We start from the raw sequence: 19,712 nt of genomic DNA, 5'->3' as shown, positions 1-19,712 counted from the left end.
AGATCGAGGCCAAGTACTTGGTCTGCTTGGCGCTCAATACATAAAAGAAACTGGCGCAATCGGGTCGGATATAGTTTTCATTTCTTCAAAACCAAATTCAGTTTCGTAATTATTTGGATCTTGATGAACCGGAGCTGACATTTAGTTATTTTGTTATGACAGTTGGCGCCATCCCTGCGAACATGCTGGCCTTGCTGTCACACGGTTGGCCACGTGGTGCCACCGAAACCAGATTTGGATCGGCGCCTCTCACTTGTGAATCGAATGATTGAGGAGTATGGAATTAGTTGGGTGGGGCTTCTCTCAGCCGTTGGATCTCCTTCAGATTTAGATCCAAATCCCAGCCATGAATGCATCACTGCATGTTGAGATGATCATTTCTCGATTATATTTTCATGTATACATGTCCTTTTTAACACTAGAAGCGCGCTAGTGCCTAAGTGGGTCCTTGCGATTAAAAGTCTCGGTGACATGTTTGTCTCATCCTTTGAAGATGAAACAAGTGGGGTCGATGGAACCAATAATGGAGCTCACGTTGGCAACTTACAACGAAGGACAAATTCAAGCGGAAAAGGAAAAATGAAGGGGTCTGCATGAACGTGTTTTAAGCAAATAACTCGAGGACGCGAAATTGACAAGGAATTCAAACAAGGAACAGGGATCGGCATATGCTTCTTCCATAGCCCCACTGGGAGAGGGATAGCAAATAACTGTGCTTTGATAAGGATCCAACCTTATTATGTTTCTAAAAGGTAGAGTCCAAACTCGAGTTTAAATCCGATTCAGACTACATAAAATCCAATTTAATCAAATTAGGCAAATCTTGGATCCTCCCTCATGAGTCTGAAGCATTTACATCGCTATTGATCATGCTGTTGAAGATGGTCTGCTGTAGGGGAATCAGGAGCTAAGCGAGCAAATGCATGCACGATAGAGTATAGACTTAGTTGGAGAATCCCATTATGATAGAATATGTTCCAGAAAAGATAGTTTGAAATCCAACCACTAGCCAAGCTAGAAATTTCTAGCTAAGGGGCATATGTATATATATAAAGTTGATATGTATACAAATAATTTGTGTGGGTCTGTATGGGCAATCGCCTACACAAGCGTGCATGTGCAACAGCCACTAGGTGGTCCAGCCATCATCGTCTAGTCTCAGCTTTGATATCCTATTGGGACCATAAATGCTTCACAATATAAAGTTGATGTTCTACTTTTTTTGGTTACCTAATCAAATGCGAAACCGACCACTCAAAGCTTGATCATGTCTGTTACTGGTACTGACCCAATTGCTTACATGTGTAGATGCTAAGCCATCCAATAGTCTTAATTAATTGATGTAGATGCATGCACCAATGGGCATGTTTATGTGGTTCAGAAATCACAATTCATATGCTTGGATGGTCCAGCTTTTATCACACTGCAAGTAGCAGGGTCCATGCATGAACAATTGGCACCGCTACGTATTTTCGATTTATTATTCTAATTTTGGAAGGACAATTGTAGTCATATCCGGGTTTAGATTATGATATTCTTGCTCGTCTGATATCTAACGAATATCTATTAATCTTAATTGTAGGATGATTAGTTGGATCTTTTAGTATACGTTTCTTTTTAGATGACCTAATTTAATTGGCATCTGATTAGCGAGCACCGAATTAACTGGATTTAACAATACTTGCATCCGGCTTGGACCCGAAGCCTTTTTCATTACTTTGATGAGGCAATTCAAGTATCGTCAAATTCAATAAAGAATTGTGGAATGAAATAAGAATTTTAATTCTGCAATTCCGCAATTCAAACCTCATAAAAAGAAGGCAAATCCATGTTTATAATGCGTCCTCACTTCATCTTACTCACTTAAAATAGCAGGGGTAATTTATAAAAATGTATCTAAAAATTCACACAAAAAAGAATACACCTAACCCTCTTGTATTGTTAAGAATATAAACCAAAATCTTTTTATTGTTAAGAAAAAAAGGTTCATAAGAATCAATTGTTAAATCAGTTAAATTCAGTCCCTTGAAAATCTGTTTAACATGAACAAAAAATATCACGTCATTATTTTGATATATTGAGAAACAAAGTTATTTAAATATAATTAATCACGCATAATATTATTGAAAAACTAGTACAAATAAATGAGCTTACAAATTTTGGTCCTTTTTATGCAAAATGATTGCTTTTCTATTAATGATTACCTGAGCGTCTTTGTTCAAGAATACAAAAAGATTATGTGTGCTTTTTATTATTATGAATCGATTCTTTAAATGCACTTCTGAAACTTTTCCAAAAAAGGTTTTAAAATAAAAGTGCGTAATTAATTAATTGATATAACATGAAACTGTTTAATTAACTGCTTCTCCCTCCCAAGAAATTAAAACTGCATTTTTAAATGCACTTTTGTTCCTCTTTATGCTATTCAAGAAAGTGAAGATGCTTCCAAGAAAAGAAAGATCAACATGAAAATAGGACCCCGACGGAAAAAATAGCACAAACGTTCAAAACTATGATGAAAGCAAATATGGATAGAAGGATTAGAAGTTTTTATTTTTTTTCCTTGTCCAGAACTTCATGTTGGATAGATGTTACAGGTTTGGCTAACAGCAATTTGACTGGTTATGTACTTTGAGAGCAGTAATTTTTGCAAAAGAAAAAGCAAATATTCAAAGATTATTAAAGTAGAAGAATTTTTTATGGGCACAGCAAGGAGTCTCCATCTTTTCACAGATAGGTGGACTGATATACAAATGTGACCATTAACTGTACCTTCATGAAACAAGGGATTCACCTAAAAAGATACATAAACTGCTAATGTCGGTCATTTCAATGCACCTCCTTCCCCCGACCACTCAAATAAACATTAGAATAAGCAGTTAAATTAAGTGAGGAAGAAGTTTTTCAATAGACATACGGTCCCTTCGAAAAACATGCAGGCTTGGAGTGTACAGAAAGAAAGAGAAATACAAAGTGGATCAACTGTGTAAATGGCTTGAAGACCACGGGGTAGAGTGAGTTGCAGTAAAAACAACTTAAGAGAACGTGTAACAAAATAAAGCCAGTGCCATACTTGGACAAGATGACAAAAAGTTATGGACCACCAACTAATAATCTAAACAAGGCAAGCCTATATCAGTATAAAAGAAATCGGAACTATAGGATGGATGCAATTACCTTGTGGAGATTCCCTGCGTGAAGGTTTCCAGACTATGCCAGCCTCATCAACATGGCATGAAGTTCCTCACAAAGTATAGGAATGGTGAAATAATAGGTTGGAAAGATTGGCAAGCTTCCTGGATTCGTAAATGATATTTTTGACATAATTTTTTACCACGGTTTGAAGCATATTCAATCATATTCTCTGTTTCATCTGAAACAGTATCAATCACCAATGCTACATCTGAAGTTAGCATCGGCTCAAGCGGGAGAAGGAGCATGTTTACCTGCAAAAAGCAACAGATTGTATTAATATTTCAAGGATTTCTGTTAGAACAACACTACTCATAGTATCTATAACAAAGGCTCCATGAGCAGCCAGTTCATAAGGAACAACTGTAAGAAGAAACTCACATACCAGAAACAGACGACATGTGCAATTATGACCCAAAAAAAACCTCCACGAAGAAAACAGAAAATCAGAACAAATTGAAGGCCTTAACACGGTCAGCCATAAGGGTTTTAAGCTGTATTGCAGCTTCTTTCCCCAAGCCATGCACATCATGTATAACATCGGATTTTGCAAGTACCTGCAAAGGATGGCCACAAAAAATATGAACAAATGCTCTGATTTTTTTTTTATCAAACTTTATGTAGAAATACATTAATTAATTGTTAATAAACTTGATAATTTTAACATTAATATTTTGACTGGGTATACTTCAGAACAATTCAAAGTTGAGGATCTGTACGCATGTGCTTGCTCCTCTTTGGATACCATAGCTACCTCAATCTTATTATAAGTAACTCTAGTGTCATTCCGGCCATTGGACGAGACCGGAAATGAGCTTCCGAATTTACATAATTTTGCAAGTAACATTCCACCAACTCCAACTTTACGAGGCACCATATTTTGTTAGGACCTGGAACTGATTTTGACAGAGTTAAACTTAGTCCTGAACAAGACCAAAGTGACTCAATCCTGTCTCGTGCATGAGTTTGATCATAAACATTGTGCCAACTCATATGACTTAATACACATTTCGCATCGGGCTAAGAGGATTCCCCTTGAATCTAAACCAAGCATGTGGTTTCCACTTAAAAAGTCCAGGACTTGTTCCTGCATCTTAAATTTTCTAGTAATCTTCTGTTCTTTAATAAAGATCATAAAGAAAAAGCAGCCCAGAAACTCAACGTTCAATCTCTAGAAACTCAGCAGGTGCTCAAGAAGGGAGCATCTGTCCAACCTCTTCAAGCATTGAACCACATTCTGTTGTCAAATCTGCACAACCTCTTTCAACACGTCCAAAAAGCGAATAAAGCGTGTTTGTTTCCAGTTTTTAACGGCCGACTCATTTTCAATGTTTTTCTCGCATTTTTTAGAATAAAATGCGTTCTTTGTGACAGTTCTCAAAACAAATGATGTGCGGTTGCTCACCTACTCCTTTGTAAACAGGGAAGAAAGAAGAGCGTGGTGTGGTTGAATCAGCTAGCCTCCCCACATGCAGTAGTGTGCACAGTTCAGCCTGGTGTGGTTGAATTAGCTTGCCTAGCCTCCGCACATGCAGTAGTGTGCCACATTAAGTCAAATCCTTATGCAGTGTTCTACTGCCACAAGGCTATCAACACCAAACGAGACATTGTTCCACTGGTTGCCAGGGCCTGTTTAGCACACGGACACGAACCTAAACCATGTCACTGTGCTGGCACTACGAAAACCAAGCCAGGGACACCTATTTGACATTTCCATGTACGGAACCAAAATTTTTTTTTTTCATGAAACACTAAATATATGATTAACAAATTTCAGTTGACAGTGACTATAGAACAGTAACCCTAGAATCTCGTGAAGCTACCCTATATAACTGGATCCAAGTTCACCCAAGTTTCAACTGGTTTCAAAGAGTGGGCTCTATAGTGCTTAGGCTACATGGAGAACCCACCTGCCCCTCGCCACTTCCTTTCTCATGGTCATTTTGTGTTTGTTCCCAATTCTGCTTCTTAAGAAATCCCATGCGGGTGGAACAATTGCCATTTGCTTTCTAAGTGCCTCATGGTTTGTATGTGGCTTAATCTCCCGTAGTGCAGTGCCCAGTCACTTACTGTGCCGTATTACATTGCACATATAAATAAGGCGCTCTCGAGTGCATATAGGTGTGGTTTCAAAAGTGAAGCATTCTACAATAAATCAAGCAAAGCGAACGTCGACCTAAGACAGAAGCGGAAACGGAGGGTTCGGGGCACACTGGTAGTCAATTTCTAGTTCCAAGCCCCATGGGCCCTATGTTCATGCACCAAAAGAATGGGGCTGAAATTTTTTATCAGAGAGCCCACACTCAAGCCTAATCACGGCTAAGGGCCAGGAGGCAAGGAGATAAGGGAGCTGCGATTGTCGATTCTCATTTGGGTGGCGGGTTTTCTCCAAGGCCAATGAAAACTCTTTTCCTTTTCCTGTTTGGCGAGGAAGGGTGATATTTATGACTGGTAAAAACATTGAAGGTGGGATGAAGTTGTATTATTGTGTACTTCACACAGAGACGTAAAGCGGCAGACTCAATTGGAAATCGACAGAGCCGACACCAGTACTTTGGTAGGTCGGAATTTTATTTTATTATTATTACTATTTTTTTCGAAAGTTACATGCATTATTGAATTGCTGAGCCAGCAAGCCGCAATCTCTTTCGTCGGTTTCCACTTCATTATATCGAGGAAGGATGCATCTAAAATTAGAGGAAGATATTTGAAAAAACCTTGCAGTGGAAAAGCTTACTTAGTTATAGCATGACCGATTAATTCGCGGGTCGAAAAAAAGGTTGACCGAACCTTGTTCCTGGCATAATGAAGTAGTCCGCTATGTGCAATGTGATGAAACGGTCCGAATTAAGATGAATCTATTTGGCGGCCAGAAACCGACTCAACTATTCAATCGGCTGAATTGGTCATGAATGAGCGAAAATTATCACTATACAATATAATTTCATATCGGGGAAAAGTAAAATATAAGAAGATAACAAAAAATAATCTCGAGTCCTGGCATGGAGAACATTGATGCAAAAATTGGAAACAGCACCCAATACACCGCGCTGCTATTTCATCCATTCAGCTAAAACAGAAGAATATGACATTAATTAACAGAAGCTAAATACATAAAAGAACCAAGTAAAATATGAAAAACTTGTAAAATATTTGAAGTAATAATAAAAAAAGGGCCTTCATATTGGCTGGTGTAGTTCAGCTTCTTGCAACACCAACGGGGAAGAAATTTTTGGAGTGGTGGACGTGGGTGTCGAACACTGGAAGGTCGGCAAGGCCTATCGAGTAGTGGAGGAAGGGAAGTGCGTCATCCATGTAATAATCAGCATGAGAAAAAGATGAAGAACAACTTAATCTGTTTGTTTCCCAACAACTGATCATTATTGAAAAAAACATATTTTTTTTAATGTCGCACATCAATCAGCACTGGTTCGAGAGTCCAAGATGAACACTCAAATGCTGATCCAACTTGGGCAAAAACACTGCTGAAACTTTAGTGGGTGGCCTCAAGTGGAGATTCATGGCCTATAAATGGAGTCACCACCCCTTGGAGAAAGATCAGAGATCACACTCCTCTCTCATCCAATATCATCAATCCCTCCATTCTCCATCCGCCGCAATGGCCATGACACTTTTCTACTTGCTCTCCATTGTTCTGGTAACTACATTTCCTGCCATCTTTTCATTTTGGGAAGCAATCATCTTCTCTACTTAGATACTGGGGTTGGGCTGAACGTCTTTAACCGTCATTTTTCTGGACATGTTCTTCCTTTCCCGCTTCAAAGTTATGGCAGATAATTAATTTCCAGTGCTACATGTTTCTGGCCATGGAGGCTACACACGCACAGGCTCTGGCTTCATTGTGCTACTCCGGTGTAGTTGCCATCGGACTTTGCGAATTTGTTGTTGTAGCTTTGAGGTCATGAAGTTGAAAATATTCTTCCATGGTGAAAAACCATGCTACATCATTTTATTGGTCTTATTTTTATTTTTTCAACATGAGGATTCACTTCCTCAGACCGTGATTAGTTGAATGAATGGACTTCACTAGCAGGGCATGATGACCAATTTGAATGTTTGTTGGGATATGAAGAGATTCTTACTGTTTTTGCCCTGTTTTTGCAGCTTGGAGGCACGCGCGGAAGCAGCAGCAGTGGGGAGATGAGTCCAGAGGCTTATTGGAAAAGATTGCTTCCCAGAACTCCGATTCCAGATTATCTGCAGCCCTTTCTTCCTAAAGGTGATTTATTAGAAGTTGAAATATTACTCTTAACTGATGTAAAAGGCAGAAGTCTCTGCGTGACCACACTGATCATTTCTACATAATCCTGTGAATGCTATTTATGTTTGGGAAATATTTTTCTACCCAGACTTGACGGGCGGTGTTGAAAAGAAGGCATACGTCCCTGTGCTGGATCAGTGCAAGGTATATGTCGCATGGAGGTTCGGCGTAACCCCGGAGGAGCTCAAGGCTCTGCACGACACCGAATTTCTTTTCTTGCCAGAGAATCTGAAGCCCCGCAGCAAGACCAAGAAGCTGGACTTTGTCAAGAAGGAAAGAGAAGGCCGCGAATGGCACGCTTTCTTGCCGCGCAGAACGGCTGAGGCCTTCCCCTTTTCTGTCTCGAAGCTCGACGGCATCCTGAAATACTTCTCCATAGAGCCCACTTCTAGAGCTGCGAGGGACATGAAAGAAACACTGGAGACCTGTGAGTTAGAAGCCAATGAGGGAGAGAGTAGATACTGCGCGACGTCCCTGGAGTCCATGGTCGATTTCGCCATCTCCCAACTCAAAACGAACGACGTTAAACTACTTTCCACGTCAATAATCGACAAAGGAACAGCAGCCAAAGGCAGGGTGTACACCGTCCAGAAGGGTGTAACTGAGTTCCCATATAAGGATTCAGTAGTCTGCCACGTATTGGGATATCCGTATGCGGTGTTCTACTGCCACAAGACCGTGAACACCAGTTCCTATGTCTTGCCTTTGGTGGCTGAGGAAGATGGGAGCAGAGTTGATGCAGGGGCTGTGTGCCACACTGAGACCTCTTCATGGAACCCAAAGCACGCTGCCTTCCAGACATTGGGAGTGAAGCCTGGAGCTCCCATGTGCCACTTCCTTTCTTATGGCCACTTTGCTTGGGTTGCAAACTCTGCGCCATGACGCCCACTTACCTTCTAATGGTTGGTTAGTTTCTGCGTAGAATAAGGCCGGAATCTGCCGTGTACTTCTACTGTGTATCTTTTCATGGTTTATTAATTTGTGTCTATGCCATGAACGTGTGATCTCTCTTAATGAATGTAAAGAGCAGGGATGGGAAAGGTTCTATATGAAAGCAAGAGTACTTGTATCATGTTTAAAATGTGATGACAAATCCTTTCTTAGTTTACTGTTTTTTTCATAATATATATCAGCGTTTATTTTGTCGGCCAATACACGCTTAAAATACGCGATTCGGAAGAAACGCATAACTTGTCTTCACTGGAAGCTCGTAGGTGTGGATTAAATGTGTGGATGGACATCATGGACTCATTAAGGTCGTTTGTTTCCCAAACCAAGTGTTTGGACAAAAAACATATGTTGTATTTCGTTCAACAAACTAAGTTCCATATTAAATATCTTCATTGTACATTTTTTTTGGTATTGTATTGAGAAAATATTGGATTTAAGAACAGATGGAAATGGTCCGATCTGAAATTCACGGTTCTCAAATTCTAGCGATTTCAATCACAAGGCTATCAAAATGCACCCCTAGGACGTGTTTGGATGACACCCTAAATGAACAAAAACTGTTTTGTAAAATTCAGTTTTGAAAAAAAAAAGTTTTAATCATTTTCTAAAAATTTGGATGAATACCCAAAACCCAATTTTTTTGTGAATAGCCTGGACGGACCAGATTATTTGATCCCTTTCGAAAACCAAGTTTTCACAACATAGATTCATTTTTTAGAAAACTTGGCGCTATTTTGGTAAAAAAAAATTTACCCTCCAAAACTCCTTTTTCTAAACACGCCCTTAAAATTTTACATCATTAATCAAATACAATCATCTGCCAATTAACATTAGGCTCTTGCAAACCTGAGCTTAGGTAAAACTGACCAGAATACCAAAACACCTTTAATAAAAACAAGGTGTAAGTTCATTCATTTGTCTTAGCTTTCTTATCTGTATCCAATAATATCAATACAGGATTAAATATTTTATTCAAACAAATTAGTTTTCTATTAATATCGATTCCTAAGCCATTCGTTCTGCCGTCCACCTCTCTTCTTAGGTTCAGTTGGCGTTTGCCAGCCACTTTCGTATGCGACAGTGAATGAGCCAACAGAAGATTTTGACCTTGATCTATGGATTATCTTTAAAATAATAACATTATAACACGATAATTGTCTCTTAATTTAAGAATGTTCTTCAAGAAAGACCTAATTGTATTAGTAAATCTAGGCATATGTATTTTAATTTCGTGCTATTTTTAGAGCTTATAATGGTAAAAATTACTGATCCAGACAGTTAAACTTTAAAAAGTAATCTTATGATTCTTCTCGGATCCACATAAAATAAATTAAGTATGTTACTAAAATATGAAAAAGTTAGGTGTATTTTATTATTATTGCCATTTAGAGTATGTTTCTGATTATTTCCTTATAAAGGGAAAGGTACAATAGAGAAGAAACGAGGATAAATCAGAATTGGATAAAGGACAAATGCGCACATACTGTGGGTTAGCATTAATGTACATAATGCTTTGAAGAGGGATATTCACTTCCATCACAACTAGGGCTGCACACTAGTTGAGTCGAGCCCGAGCTTGGCTCGAACTCAAGTTGGCTTCTTATTGCAAGTTCGAGCTCGAACTCAACTTGTTTGATCCATTTAATTTGTTTAGCCGTTAACTCGTGTAAACTCGGTGAACTGGTTTTGGCAATATTATATAGAGTACTGGTTTGCAAGTTAAGTCGAGTGTAAATGGTCGAGTTCCTGAAACTCGAACTCCACTAGTTTATCGTTTCGAGTTTTTTTTAAGCTCGAACTCAACTCGCTTATAAATAAGTCGAGCAAGAGCGAGTTTTGTCGAGCGAGTTCAAGTCAAGCCCGAGTTGGCTCACCTCGTGGTGCAGCCCTATAATCACAACCCGAAAATAGTTTAACAAAAAATTGTCCACGGGGTCTATAATGACTAAAATGCTTCTCAAAAAAGTTGAAAAATGATATTTTTAAAAGGATAAAAAGAGGTTATGAAAAAAGGTTGAAAATATAAAATATACATTTCTTACAAAAAAAATTTCTAAAATACTCCATCCTCCTCTTTTTTTTTTTTGTTGGCATATATTTTTTGCATGCACATTCCTGTGCACGCTTATCACAACCACATAAAAGTTGAACAAGAAAATTGCACTTAAGAAAGAAGAAAATAAAAAAGGAACACATACAATATTACAGAACTAAAATGGGAAGTTTGTGCCTTTATATATACATAGGAATAGCACTGATGATACATGCTTTCAAATCATTCTATCACTCAACAAAAAAGACAATCGGCTTCTTTGTTGGGCTGTAGGATGGAAAACTCATCCCACTCACCCAAAAATACAGACTTTAGTAGACCTTAATTCATTGGCTTTTTTAGTGGGCGGTAGGATGAATACTCATCCTCCTGCTCACCCAAAAATACTTGCTTTAGTTGGCCTTAGTTCAATCAGCTGATTTTTCTAAAAAATTTAGCTTCTGAAAATTTCTCAGGAAGTTCGACTTAATTTCGAAAAATCCATCCAGTCGACGCCCGTCGATCTTTGAAAAGGTTACGTGCAGGTCAGATCGGGATCTTAATCATAAATTGAGGCAAACTCTTACCTTATTTTGCCAAGAGGCTCAACTTACTCTTGGCGAGGCCTCTTTCAATTGATCAAATTCCTTTTTTTTTTTTTATCGAGTCAAGATTTAGATCTCATCTAACCACATGCTCAAAAAGAAAAGGCAAATCCACAACTTGCAAAATAATTGTATAGAGAGTTACGGAAAAGATTTTTCCTACACGTCAGCTCATGATCCTAGAACAGCCTTTTGAAAGCTAGTGTACAAAAGAAGTAGCGCTTATTGGAAAGCAGACCCTTCGTCTGCCCAATAGAAGATTGGTGCAATTATCGGCCACAGATTGGCTGGTTCTCCTTTCTCTATGTATTGGCAGAGGCAGGGTCTGCTTTCCTTTTAATAAGCGCTACCTTTTTTGTACATTAGCTTTCAAAAGGCCTCTTATAAAGAGGCCACCAGTACTCCCTCTACCGGCAAAGTGGGAAAGGAAGTAAGATGCGTCTCTCTTATCAAAGCCCTTCACTCTAGCTAGCTAGCTGCTACCATGGCCAATTTCTTTACTCTCTTGTTCTTCCTCACCCGTTGCACTCGAGCTGTTTCCTTTTTCCCCCTTCTCATGGTCGTAGAATTTGTTGGTTTTTACAGCACTAAGATTTGGCTGCCTACCAGTTGCTAACCCCATCAGCTGTGCCACACCGTCCATGGCTTTTCGAACACCTTTTTCTTTGACAAATCGCATAGAAATGGCATCCTCGTTTCCCTTGAGGGTTCGTCATGTGACGGATAGGTGGAGCTAATTACCCACATTGTGAATGTAGCCTTTCTTCTATATGCCCTTCACTCCATAGCATAACCATTGGAAGTCAGTGGGAGGACTCTCATTCTCTCCATGTCTTTGATTTAACTAGGGCATGGTATGTGCGTGGATTCTCTTTGAATTCATTCTTCTAACAAACTGCGGACTTGATATTTGGTTTCTCACTCCTAGATCCATGGATCAAAGACATGAAGATCACAATTCATATATCTTTCAAGTAAAGTATCTAAGTAAATTTGCCCCAGTGAACTCAGTATAGCTGATCAGGTTGGTGGGCATATTAACAGCATGCATATTGTTAGTTCGATTGTGTGTGTGTTACTCTCATTTGATTATAAACTTTTGCAAGCTTGATTTTGTTCATGGGTGTATCGTAGGCTCACCCACATACTAAGTGTGGCAAGGAGGGAAGGCTTTGGTCCCTCTTCAGGCAACTTCCACTCGTCCAAACTATCCTTGTTAAAATTCAAGATGTGAATAACATCCCATGGTCTCACTGTCCCTGTTCTAAACAAATACATTCTAAGTGTGCCATTCCCCTTAATGCAAGATCGGAGAAAGGGTCGCCCAAGAATTTTGCCTACTAAATGGGAGGCATTAAAATGGTAGATAATTTTTCCCTTGAGCAGCCATTTACGGACAAAAAAAATGGTACATCAAAAAGTCGCATATTATTGCATAGCTAGCAATGGTTTCAGTGTTGAGCTCTGTGGGTTGGGTGCTTAGGTCCACAGTGGTGGCCGCAAGGTTGAAAAGCCTTTGACATTCAAGGATTTCTCTGATTGCGTTTCCCATTCATTCGCAGCGTATAGGTGCGACCAGCCGCAGCATGTAGATAAGCCCAAGTCCCTCCAAGCCTTTTTGCCGACAGGTGATTTCTTAAATGGGAAAGACAAGGTCTAAAAAGAAAGGAAGCTGCACATTCTAGATATTTATATGCTAGACGGATAAAAAACAATATCAACCATGATCCTTTTCGTGCCGGTGGTTGAGAGAAAAATAAAAAATGTTTAAACTAATAGTATATGAATAAAATGGCTTTAACACATATTTTCCTTTTTTTCTACACACACACTGTTGTTATTTTTATTTTCAGGAACATCCTTGCTTCTTATCATCTTCAAAAATCACTCTTTCTATTGGAGTAGCGTTAGCTTAATCCTAACAGAGTAAAAATAATACTACGATGAAAGAAATATTTTCAAGATCAATTGACCTTGTATCCTGGGTATTGGTTCGACCATTTATGGGTATTGGTCCGGCTTTTATCATATGCCAATATTATTTGAAGTTATACAAGGTGCACAAATTAAATGGTTTCAGTCTTGCATTCCACTGCCTACGTATATTTATTCATTACAATTAGTTCATAAATTTTCTGATAAATCTAGTTTCGATGATCCTTCGCAAGGGAAGTATGCTACCAAGGCTGCACTTTGTCCATTATACTACCTAATACATAGCTACAAGCATGGAACAACACTAGATCAAGTAAGGAAGACGATGAGGTTAACTTCCTCTTCTTGGAAGAGAACTTGACGCCAGACAGCAAGACTAAGAAGCTGGACTTTGTGAAAAAGGAGCAAGAGAGCAGCGGTTGGCGACGCTGCTGCCTCGCAAAGAGGCACAGCCCTTCCCCTTCTCAACTTCCAAGCTCGCTTACATCCTCAAAACACTTGTCCATGGACCCCAACTCCGCCGATGCTTCAATCGTGAAGCAAACGCTCGAGGATTGCGAGAAGGAGGCGAACAGGGGCGAGACCAGACTCTGCGCTACATCCTTGGAGAACATGGTCCACTTTGTGGCGTTGCATCTCAAAACGAATGATCTTCGGTTGCTAACTTACTCGTTTATGAACAAGGAAGAAAGAGAACCCAAGAGCACAGTGTAATCAATAACAAAACAAGCTCTTCCCTCTAACTCACGTTGGATTTTTCATTCTCTAAAAACTAAAAATAGGAAATGAATCAATAAGATAGAATTTGGATTCAAAATATAATAAAAGGTCCAAACATCAAGATTGGATCCAAAGTGACTAAACAACCCCTAAGAAGGGCTGAACCTGTGCTGTCTTTGTCCCTTCGTTGCACGTGAGACCTCGTCACGTTCACTTTCTTTGGTCCTGTGTTTCGACCTCCGCACGGATCCTTGTTGGAGGTCTCGGCCAGCGCCTTTATCCCAAGCCTAAATTTATAGGGTTCCTCTTGTTCATGTCAACATGCTTTGTTTTATTTTATTTTTTAACATTTTTTGGCCAATGTATAAGGTAAGAAAGATGCCGGAGCATAGGGTTGTTTGTAACAGCACCAGTCTTGCTTGTTCTTTTTATTGCATCTTCTCCCATGAAAGTGAAGTACAATCGCTAAGCTGTTTTTAGGAAGATCTCTTTTGTAAACAAGTTAAATGGAAAGCTAAAGCCTGGGCAAGGTTGTAGGTTGAGAAAGCAAGTTCTGTTTGCATATATAACAAATTTAGTTAGATATGAACTATATTATTAATATGCATATTTACTTTCATGTTTAAACATTGCATATGTGTGTGTCTGTGATAACAAAGAAGTATGAGATAATATGAAGCAGATAACAAAAGATTTATGAAACAATGAGAAAACAGACAAATATATAAGATAACCCTAAATATAAGTATAAGGTAATGTTTATTGGATAACAAAAGATTTATGAAATAATGAGATAAGAGATAGATGTATTGGATGATGCTAAACATAAATATGAGATTATATTTATGAGATAATAAAACATTTATGAGATAATAGGATATCAGATGAATGCATAAGATAATGTTAATGAGATAATAAAATATTTGTAAAATAATAAGATAATGCTATGAACAGACAAAAAACACAAACACTTTTTTACTCTTAAAGTGGTACATTGGTGATAAAGATATGCACATATGGACTCACACATTTTACCTCTATCAGATCTCCAAATCTTTTTTTTTGCAGTTTCCTTACGAAATGTTAAAGAAGTACATTGGTTATAAAGATATGCACATGCGGACTGACACATTTGACCTTTATCGGATCACCAAATCTTCTTTTTAAAGTTTCCTTATGAAATGTTTCTTTTTGCATTAATCGGGCACTTGTTTTCAATAAAATAACGTATGACATTTGATACATGAGAACACATGCATAACCAGCTTCGCCATGACAGTTCTGACTTGCACGACGTGATATGAAAATTCAACCATGCATGCCTGCTTGCATGCCTGCCCCATTTCACCAAACTCTTTGCGTCCTTCCATAAAAACAAAAACAAGATAAAATCTCATGGTGTCCTAAGATTCTGATTCTTCTCAAAAAAGATATTAAGAAAACCAGTAGCTTGCAAGGTGTCTGTAACAGAGATCTTTGCATGATTTAGTAATCTGTGTCTGTGCCCATGCCCATAAATGTGTGATCAGTCACATTGAACGTAAAGAGTAGCGGATGAATTAAAAGATTCCATATGATAGCAAGAGCACATCTATATGGGTAAATGGGATGGCAAATCCTTTCCGCGTTTATTTTATCCGCCAATTGAGGAAAAAAGCCATGCTATAAGTCGACAGAAACGCGTAACTCGTCTTCATTTGATGCTCCTTGTGTGGATTATTTAGGAACGAGGATGAATCAAAATTGGAGAAAGGACAAAGGCGGCGTTCTTTCGTCGGTTAGCAGTAACTGGATAAAGGACAAACTGCAAGTCTACAAAGGCGGCGTTCTTCGTCTGTTAGCATTAATGTACATAATGCTTTATGGCGGGGTTCGCTTCCACCACATTGCATGAAAATTGTACTAAGGAACAAGAAAATAAAAAAAAATACACATACATTATACTATATATTCCTTTGCACGAAAAAAAAAAAAAAAAACTCTCGGCAACCAAAATGGCGGGTTTCTCACTTAAAATTAACGGAACAAAGTGATGACACAGTTTTAAATGAGTAGAAAGAGTATTTCATTTTACTCATAAGTTTTTGTTGGATGGTAGAATCAAATACTATTCTCCCTAATCACCTTAACTCAAACAACTATGGTAGAGGTCCTTTCTAAAAAACAGTATTGTTATTGCAATATTTTCCAAATTATCTTTTGCTTTTCTTTCTTATTTGATTTTTTAGTGAGTAACCAAATGCATCAAACATTACATGACTAAACATATGAGCATATCATAAGGCTATAAAAAATGTTCTTGGTGATTAAAGGCACACTATTCAGAGATGAACAACTTTTTTTATGAAATCAACGTTTTTGTAAAAAAAAAAAAATTAGCTTCTCAAAATTTCCCGGTTAGTTCCGCTTAATTTCTAAAAATCCATCATGGTGACTTCCGTGGGATCTATGAAAAGCTTATTTGCAAGTCAGGTCGGGATCTTAATCTCAAATTGAGGCAAACACTTGCCTCGTTTTGCCGAGAGGGTCAACTTACAGCCTCTTTCAGTTGATCAAAGGCCTCTTATTCCTATCTAACCACATGGTCAAAACAGACAAGAAAATTCTGCAAAATAATTGTATAGAGGGTGCTAGACAAGGCTTTCCTCACACGTCAGATCATGATCTCAAAGCAACTTTTTCAAAGCTAATTTACAAAAAGCTAATTTACAAAAGAACTAGCACTACTTATCGGGGAAAAAACCAAGTGAAGCTGACCTACAATATATCTTTTCAATTCGAGTGTCAAATCTATGAACTTATGTTAAGAAAGGTTCTAAACAAATGCACCAACAGTTATATGAAGATATCGTAACAATTAAAAAAATGATCATGGTGATTAAAGGCACATTATTGTGAGGTAACAACTGATTTTTTTAAAGAAATCATGATCTTTCTAAAAAATTTAGCTTATGAAAATCTCCCGGCAACTTCGACTACAAAACATATGAAGATATCGTAGAAATATAAAAAAAAATGATCATGGTGGTTAAAGGCACATTATTCTGAGGTAACAACTGAATTTTTTAAAGAAATCATGATCTTTCTAAAAAAATTAGCTTCTGAAAATCTCCCGGTAACTTGGGCTTAATTTCAAAAAATCGGTCGTGCTGACTACCATCGGATCCTTTGAAAAGCTTCACGTGCAAGTCAGATATTCGGGATCTTAATCTTAAATTGATGCAAACTCTTGCCTTATTTTGCTAAGAGGCTCATATTGCTTTTGAGCGGCCTTTCTCAGTTGATTAAAGCCTTTTTTTTTTTTTTCTACCGACTCAAACTTTAGATCATATTTACCCACACGATCAAACATGGAAATAAAAATCTGAAAAATAATTGTATAAAAGGGTTCTAAGTAAGGCTTTCCCTGCACGTCAGCTCATGATCCCCTTGAGAAACCTTTTGAAAGCAAATGTACAAAGTAAGTGGCCGCCAATTATCGGAAAAAGCAAGGGAAGTGGACCCGATAAATATTGAAAATAAGGAATCTGGGTCACATAGAGAAAGAAGAGCCATACAATAATTGGCCAATAATTGTAGCAATTTCTCTCTAACTATCTGCTGCCATGGCCAATTTTTTCCCTTTCTTGTCCTTTCTTTGTATTCTGGTAAATTCTCTTTTCCCATTTAACATTCTTAGTTTAAGAATGTCCATTATGACACGATATCTTTTTGATAACTAAAGAAGGTTCTTCAAGAAAAATCTAAGTGTATTAGTGCTGCTAGCCATCATTTCAATTTCATGCAATTTTTTATAGTTTAAAACGGTAAAACTTACTGATTTAGGCAATTAAAATTTTAAAAAATAATCTTATTTTTCTTCTTGAAATAACCATAAAAGAACTTAACCATGTTACTATTAATATGAAAAAGTTAGGTGCTTTTTTTTATTATTGTCAATCTTTAAGGTACGTTGGGAGAGTCACTTAATTTGGACGGCATGGTCTCTTCTAACATGAAGTCAAAGAAGCAATTTAATAAATACCTCAAAACCGAAATAGAGCAAAATCACTTCAAATCCACCAAGCAGCTGCAGGTACATAAGTGATTTGAATGGTATTTTGCAAGTAAGGCTTCATGGCCCTGGAAATCTCTCTCTTTTTCTCAAAGGAATTCTAGTAATTGAAAAGAAGGAAAATTTCAAAAAATAGACTTAAATTCGTGATGACAAAAGATACACTGCATCGTTAAGAAGGCACTCAAATATTGCTTCATAAAAAGCAGTCATCTGACACTGACCCTAGTATCTTACTAACATAAGCTTAGGTTAACGTGATCACAAGAACAAAATGACATTTACAAAGGCAAATTAACGTTAAGTTCATTCTTAACTATTGCCAATAATATTATTGCACGATCAATTATATCCAAACAAATTAGTTTTTTCATTTTTATTTAAAATAACAATGTGATACTTTTTTATTGACTTTATGAGGTACTAACATAATCATATATGTAATTTGTATTCGAGGTAGGCGGGTTTGCAAGTCCATCCCTCATATGACATGCAACAGGGAAGGCTTTCTCAACCACCCATGTTCTACATAGGCCTGGGCATCAAGCCGGGCCAAGTTCATGACTGCTGCCCAGGCCCAATCCGACACTCATAACCCGAGTTCAGACCCTGTTAAAATAAAAAATATTTTTAATAAAAATAACCCATAAATATAATTATTTGTAATAATATATATATTTAAAATAATTAAAAAAAACCTATTGAACCCAATCTGGTCAACACAAGCCTGATAAGTTATCAGGCTGGCCCAGGCCCAATCCGACACTCGTAACTCGAGTTCAGACTCAGCCCAGTTAAAATAAAAAAATATTTTGTAATATAAATAACACATAAATATAATTATTTGTAATAATATATATATTTAAAATAATTTAAAAAAAAACCTTATTGGACCCAATCTGGCCGACCCAGACAAGCCTGATAAGGTATCAGGCTGTCCCAGTACCCATTTCTCAGGCTCGAGTTGAGCCGGGCATCCATCTTTAGTTATGCACATAGCACCCAATATAATGTTCATGTAGGGGAAACTAGATTTTGTTCTAAAACGCCAAAGATACACCTTTATACATCCAATGTTCTCGCTTGCATCAGGGCTTGGGTAGACCTACAATATATCTTTTAACTTGAGTCAGACCTACAAGCTTATGTCTAGAAAGGTTCTAAACAAATGCACTGACCGTTATACGAAGAAAAGTAACTTCTAAAAATCTCCGAGTAACTTCGGCTACAAAACATATGAAGATATCGTAAGAATAGAAAAAATGATCATGGTGATTAAAGGCACATTATTCTGAGGTAAATTAGCTTCTCAAAATCTCCCTGTCACTTGGGCTTAATTCCGAAAAATCCGTCGTGCTGACTACCATCGGATCCTTTGAAAAGCTTTACGTGCAAGTCAGATCATGAGGATCTTTATCATAAATTGATGCAAACTCTTACCTTATTTCGCTAAGACGCTTTTCTTACTCTTGACGCGGCCTCTCTCAGTTTATTAAAGGCTTAATTTTTTTTTTCTATCGAATCAAACGTTCGATCTTATCTTCCCACACGATCAAACAAGAAAATAAAAATCTGAAAAATAATGGTATAAAAGGGTTCTAAACCAGGCTTTCCCTGCAGGTCAGCTCATGATCCCCATGAGAAACCTTTTGAAAGTTAATGTACAAAGTAAGTAGCCGCTAATTATTGGAAAATGCAAGGGAAGTGGACCAGGGGCAAAGGGAGGGGGGAAATAAAAAAATTTTAATTTTTCAATGTATTTTTTTTTTTTTTACTTAAGTTTAGTTTGGTCCTATCCAAATTTGAGGTTGAATTATTTGGCCCGTTCCTAAACGAAATCCTGGCTCCGCCTCTGAAGTGGACTTTGCCCCAGCCATAGATAAATATTGGAAAGAAGGAATCCGGGTGATAGAGAGAAAGAAGACCATACAATAATTGGCC

At 37.8% G+C, this 19,712-nt stretch overlaps 1 protein-coding gene across 1 annotated transcript; it reads left to right on the top strand.

The window, feature by feature from the left end:
• The first annotated feature begins 6,690 nt into the window (after nucleotides 1-6,690).
• Nucleotides 6,691-8,582, top strand: LOC116247133 (BURP domain-containing protein 5-like). Its single transcript, XM_031619114.2, has 3 exons — nucleotides 6,691-6,850; nucleotides 7,318-7,432; nucleotides 7,563-8,582. Exons 1-3 carry the CDS (start codon nucleotides 6,713-6,715, stop codon nucleotides 8,354-8,356), a joined length of 1,047 nt encoding a protein of 348 aa, XP_031474974.1. The 5' UTR covers nucleotides 6,691-6,712; the 3' UTR covers nucleotides 8,357-8,582.
• Nucleotides 8,583-19,712: the final 11,130 nt, after the last annotated feature.

This window comes from Nymphaea colorata, chromosome 2 (genome assembly GCF_008831285.2).
Source record: "Nymphaea colorata isolate Beijing-Zhang1983 chromosome 2, ASM883128v2, whole genome shotgun sequence".
In the NCBI taxonomy this organism is placed as follows: Eukaryota; Viridiplantae; Streptophyta; class Magnoliopsida; order Nymphaeales; family Nymphaeaceae; genus Nymphaea; species Nymphaea colorata.
The sequence above is the reverse complement of the archived record's forward strand: the minus strand, read 5'-3'. Positions and strand labels throughout refer to the sequence as shown.